Here is a 6,278-nt window from a genome sequence, read left to right as displayed (position 1 = left end):
AAGGTCGCTTCAGTGATGTAGCGTTGTGGAGAAACACTTCCGGGACTCACAAAACTAGATCGTTGGTGGCCACTGGAAATCATGACAAGATTTCATGAAACCCTGTGTGACGAAACCTCAACCACCCGTCACTGATCTCACCCATCACTACCTTGAGTGACACCTCACAACAGACACATCAAACTCAAGCTCTCAAGGACACGACATTTGAAAGTAGCAACCTATCCACCAGTCGACTATAACTGGCAGGGGAATACAACATGAGCCTCATTTTTCATTTCTCACGGCTGCTCAGCACTTGGTGTTAAAATTCCTTAATTGTCCTCCCTCAACACCAACTGTGCCTCAAAACAACAACAAAAAAAATACACTGTTTTTCCTCCTTCAAGCACAAACACGCATCCCTGCAATCCCCTTCCTTCTGCATCAATATCAATACGCCCTCGCAAACTCTCAAGACAATATATGCATCGCAAGCTGTCTCTGTCCACTTTAAATGACAAGCCCAACCAGATTTGGCCCCGGGCCCTAGATTTTGGCACATTTTCTTGATCAAATGGCTGGTTTGCGACAGTTCATCCAAGCCTATACAGGAATCTGTGAGCTGCTCTCTTGTGTTCTTACCTGTAAAGTTCCATCCATTATGTTTATACCTTTTATTCGAGTACAAATAGATAGATAGATAGACAGACAGACAGACAGACAGACAGACAGACAGATAGATAGACAGATAGATAGATAGACAGATACACAGATAGATAGATAGACAGACAGACAGACAGACAGATAGCTAGATAGACAAACAGACAGACAGACAGACAGACAGACAGACAGATAGATAGATAGATAGATAGATAGATAGATAGATAGATAGATAGATAGATACACAGATAGATAGATAGACAGACAGACAGACAGATAGATAGATAGACAAACAGACAGACAGACAGACAGACAGATAGATAGATAGATAGATAGATAGATAGATAGACAGACAGACAGATAGATAGATAGACAAACAGACAGACAGACAGACAGACAGACAGATAGATAGATAGATAGATAGATAGATACACAGATAGATAGATAGACAGACAGACAGACAGATAGATAGATAGACAAACAGACAGACAGACAGACAGATAGATAGATAGATAGATAGATGGATAGATAGATAGATGATAGATAGATAGATAGATAGATAGATAGATAGACAGATACACAGATAGATAGATAGATAGATAGATAGATAGACAGACAGACAGACAGACAGACAGACAGATAGATAGATAGATAGATAGATAGACAGATACACAGATAGATAGATAGATAGATAGATAGACAGATAGATAGATAGCTAGGGGCAAGTGATCATTTGTCAAATAAGTGGGTAGAGATGAACAATATGCTCAGCTCACCTGGGTGAAGTCGATGGTGCATTTCGAGGTGAATCAGGTCAGAAAAACCTTCCCCTAGCAGGAGCCTGTCCACTGGGGATTCCCTCCCCATATCGCAGTCACTGTCCCCCGCCTCGCTGTCCCCACGACCACTGTCCTTGAGGCTGAACTTGTCCATGTCTTGTAATGCGTACCTGGAGAGAAAGATTGCTTACTAGGTATTGTGGAATGCAGAGACATGTGTTTTGGCAACAAGCAATACGGAGCAGCACTACAGGGCAGATGGGTTGATGAGGTTTCATGAAACAGTTTTCAGAGGCCACCGGGTGGCACTGTCTGCTGTTGACTGTTTGGATTTGAACAACAAATTCAATGAACCCTCACATTAATTCTAAACCAGAAGCGCCATCTCGTGGCCTCTAAAAATAAGGACACTGTTTCATCAATACTGTTTCATGATGCCTCATCTACCCACCAATACTACTTGCTTTTGGGAAAAGCAAGAATGTCAAACATATTCAGTCGAGCTGTCACCTGCAACATTATTGTTAGCTGTATATGCTTGTCTTGGAAGAGAAAAAAGACAGCGATGCCTGCGATACAACTTTTGACTTGAACTAAAACTGAATCACTTCCATTCATTACAATGCTAAATTGATGTTCCTTGGCAAGCGGAGACAGTCATTGATCTATCTGATGTGCCAACTGAAAAACCAACTCCATCATGTAAAAACTTCAGGCTACTTCAAGAATCTGTCACATCTCTCGACAGGTCTGGCTGCATAAATCGTGCATGCAGGTAGCATTCATGAATAAATCTCTCCCAACAGCCACAACGGGCATCAATAAATCCATCTCTGCGCCTCATTCTTACTTGGGGTGCTTCTGGCATGGTAACATAATGTTATGATAAATACACATCTCAAAATCAAAGCCAGGGTTTTTGGTCGTGACTGACAAATGAGGCTGTACTGCACTGCAACTCAATGCCACTGACATGACAATATGACAATATACATTAAGAAAAAACTTCACCACGTGTTGACACATGTAGTACAATGAAAAACAAGTGATCGAAAAAACTCAATAAAAGTAAATCTTTCACGGGGGTGAGGGACAGTGCAAGGGGCCAAGGGGAGAGGGATGATTTACCTGTAGCTTCGAGAGTATTTGTTGCCACGGAAACTGGGTCTGGGCTGGTACTGGCCCTGATGGAGCATGGACAGAAGCTGTGAGACTTGCTATATAAAAAAAAATAAAATAAAATAACAAATAAAATAAAGAAAAAGAGGGCAAAGAAGGGCGGGAGAGGGGGAGGGACAAAAAAACAGAAGACAAAATGGATGAGTTAACACAAAATGAATGATGAGAAGGCTGATCAAAAACAGATGGATGATGGCAGACAAAAGTACGGTGGGTAGACTGGGGTCAGGGCATGTGGGGGTCTTAATAGAAACAACAAAATGATGGACTGGTGGTTATGACAGATCTGATGGCGACGGGTGGAAAACAAGGTAAAAACATACATGTCTGTAAAAATCATCAACAATTTTGTAGTTACTTTAGGGGGCAGTGTTGTTTAAATATCTGTCAGACACAGGGATGAGTTTTGTTTTTACAGATGGAAGCAAGTGTGTCTGGGCGGGTGTGTGTGTGAGAGAGGAGGCTAATGAAGCTGCTGCATTGGCGGTAAATGTTGTGACGTGTCTTTGTGTTGCGTGTGCAGATGCGGTCTCACCTCCACCGGTGGAGTCGCGTGCGCCAACTCCAGGGCGAAGCTCTCTGGAATGTGATTGGATGAGATGGTCACCAGGCTGTTCAGCGACTGCCGGCTGTTGTGATTCGGCCTGCTCCCCAGCTGAGCCCGGTCCATGGGTGGCGTGGAGGATGGCGAGCGGTGGTGGGCTCTGATCGGCAGGGTGCCGTTAACTGTGGGGACGAGGGTGATGTCGCCTTTGTGGATTTGCCGCGATGGCTTCTTGGGGTGGTGCTGGTGGGTCGTTTCCGCGACCCTGCAGTTGTAGTTTCTAGTTTCCTTTTTCTCTCTGTTGCAATGTAATGCGAACAGAACCATGACCACCAGGAGCACCGCACAAATGGCCGCCAGGGTGACGATGATGATGGAGGAAATATCCAGAGGAAACTCCCCCTGGTTCATCACAGACACGTGGCTCTCCATGTTCTCGTATAGGGTGATTTTCAGAGCTGCTTTGGCACTCAGGCTCTCGCTGCCTTGGTCCCTCACCACAACCAGCAACTCAGCATGGTCACGTGGGAAGTTCTGCAAACTTGCATTGGCATGAATTTCACACGTTCTTGGGTCAATGACGAAGAAGCCCTCATCGTTGCCACTCACGATGGAGCAGATTAGCTCAGAGTTGACCCCTGTGTCCCGGTCGGTCGCCCGCACCACAGTCACCAAGTGCCCAGCTTCCGTGAACTTGGAAGTCGGTACGTCGGCGGTGAAGTTCCACAGCTGAGGGACCACAATGATGGGAGGGTTGTCGTTCTCGTCCAGGATGTTCAGAACAATCGTCGCGTTGCTCAACAGCGGAGGCTTTCCGGCATCTTTGGCTTGGACCACAAAAGTGATCTGACTGACATCCTCTCTGTCGAATGTCCGCAGTGCATAGATGGCGCCGTTTGATGGGTCAATAGTGATGTAGGTTGAAATAGAGTTCCCATGAATGGAGTTTTCCAAGATTGAGTAGCTCACCTGTCCATTTGCATCCAGGTCCTGGTCAGTAGCCATGATGGATGTCAAGTATGCCCCAGGGGCATTGTTCTCCGATTTAAAAATCTCATACTGCGCTTTCTCGAAATGTGGAGGGTTGTCATTTTCATCAGTCACGTGCACGGTGAAATGCTTGACTGTCGACAAACTGGGAGTCCCTTTGTCCTCGGCGACCACTGTGAGGCTGAACTCTGACCTCTTCTCCCGATCCAAAGTCACGTTGGTCAAAATCAGATAGTTATTCTCGTAGGTTTTCTGGAGTTTGAACAAACCCTGACCGTGGAGTTTGCACTCTACCTCGCCGTTCGGACCGGAGTCCAGGTCCTCCACTCGGACCAGTGCTACAAAAGTGTCCAGCGGAGACGCCTCTGATATGTAAGCGGCATCGTCGTTGCCCTGCAGGGCCATGAGATTGATGCTTATCTCTGGCTTGTTGTCGTTCACGTCGATCACTTTCACCAGGATCTTGCAGTGAGCTGGCATGGAGTTCGGACCCATGTCCTGGGCTTGGACGTCTATGTCATAGGAGGTGACAGCCTCATAGTCCACTCGCTTGATCAGGGTCAGGTGACCACTGTCCGGGTTAATGCGAAACGTCTCCATGATCTTGGGAGACACGTGGCTGCTAAATGAATAGACGATTTTGGCGTTTGTGCCGTCGTCTGCGTCAGTGGCGTTCAGGTCAATGATCAGGGTCCCCACGGGCGCGTTTTCTGGCAGATTAATGACATAAGAGGACTTGTCAAAAACAGGGCTGTTGTCGTTGGAGTCGGCCACACTTATTTTCAGGAGCGTGGTGCCTGTCCTCGGGGGAACGCCCAAATCAGACGCGGTGTACTGAAGTTCGTAACTGGAGCGCACTTCTCGATCCAACTCCCGGAGCACAACCAGCTCCGCGTACTTGACGCCGTCGGTTCGCGACTGCACGTCGATTTTAAAGAAGCTGTTCGACTCGAGTGCGTACGTGTAGAGCGAGTTCTCTCCGACGTCCGGGTCCGTGGCGCTGTCCAGGGGAATGCGCGCGCCCACAGATGCGCTCTCGGATATCTCGATGGGGATGACGGCTCGGGCGAACTGCGGCGCGTTGTCGTTGATGTCCAGCACTTCCACTTCGACGTGGAACAGCTGGAGGTGCTCAGTGGGCAGAGTCAGCACGTCGAACTGGATGGAGCAGTTGAGATTCTTCTCACAGAGTTTCTCGCGGTCGATTTTGGTCTTGATGCTGATCTCCCCGTCCTGTTCTCGCACCGCGAGGAACGAGGATCCACCTCGTTGCATCGCCCTGAATCGAAGCGACACCGAGCTGGGAAGTTTGGCCAGAACATCTGCGACATCGTCTCTCAAGCGGGCGACCACTGTGCCAACCTTCTGCTCCTCGTAAATCTGATATTTTAACGTCTTACCCGTGGCTTGGGCTGGCGACAGACACAGCAGCACCACAACTTGAAGGAGTGTTGACACAAAGGCTCCTGTCATTGTGCCAGGCTCTCGAAAAAACAAAAGAAAACAAAATGGAACGGTGCGCAAAGTTACGCGTCTGGATGCGGTTCCGCGCGCTGCATTACTTTCGTGTCTCAAAAACATAAACCGCAACCAAGACAGTCTTCTACCAGTTGCAGTTATCCATGAAAAGAAAGCAAATCCAGTCGCCTTTTTCCTCCAGCCCTCTGGTTTCTGTCAGAGTTGCTGCGCACATCCAGAGCAGAGTGGATCCAGATGAGACAAAAATCTGTGCGTTTTTCCTCTCTCTATTTTCCCCCTTTCTTCTGCTCTGTTTTTTTCTGTCTTCCTCTCGACTTGCCAAACCATGAAAAATGAAACCTCCAAACCAACTTGTTGTCGATCCTCCGTGCACTTTCTTTATCCAAGCAAAGACAAAAGCCGACTGATAACTACCCAAACTCCAAGCCAGAGTTAAAATAAGGAGGCACTGGTGGGGTGGTAGAAGAAGCAGCCAAACCCCGCCCAGTTGGAGGGAGAGAGAGAGCGAGAGAGGGGGGGGGTAGACTTTTCCTACTTCTCAGAGTGGGCTTCCACCAGTATAATGGACAAAGGGGGAGAATGAACCCAGGGAGAAAACATTAATTCATCCAGCAGTCTTCTATTCCAATGAAGCCGCATGAAGGTTTCTGTGTTTCTCGCTTCAG

General features: G+C 47.5%; 1 protein-coding gene across 2 annotated transcripts in view; it reads right to left on the bottom strand.

Annotated features, from left to right (window-relative positions):
- LOC128754950 (protocadherin-18-like) overlaps positions 1–6,027 on the bottom strand; it is an 8,438-nt gene extending 2,411 nt beyond the window's left edge. The window contains exons 1-3 of one of the 2 annotated variants that reach the window (XM_053857972.1): positions 3,136–6,027; positions 2,550–2,638; positions 1,419–1,591 (exon numbers count right to left, since the gene is read on the bottom strand). In XM_053857972.1, coding sequence (XP_053713947.1) covers positions 1,419–1,591; positions 2,550–2,638; positions 3,136–5,715 — 2,842 coding nt within the window. In that variant the 5' untranslated portion in view covers positions 5,716–6,027. The remainder of the gene's footprint in view (positions 1–1,418; positions 1,592–2,549; positions 2,639–3,135) is intronic. The other variant, XM_053857973.1, reaches the window with a different exon arrangement.
- Positions 6,028–6,278: the final 251 nt, after the last annotated feature.

The sequence above is a fragment of the Synchiropus splendidus genome, chromosome 2 (assembly GCF_027744825.2).
Source record: "Synchiropus splendidus isolate RoL2022-P1 chromosome 2, RoL_Sspl_1.0, whole genome shotgun sequence".
Classification (NCBI taxonomy): Eukaryota; Metazoa; Chordata; class Actinopteri; order Syngnathiformes; family Callionymidae; genus Synchiropus; species Synchiropus splendidus.
Note: the sequence above shows the minus strand (reverse complement) of the source record. Positions and strands in the feature narration are given on the sequence as shown.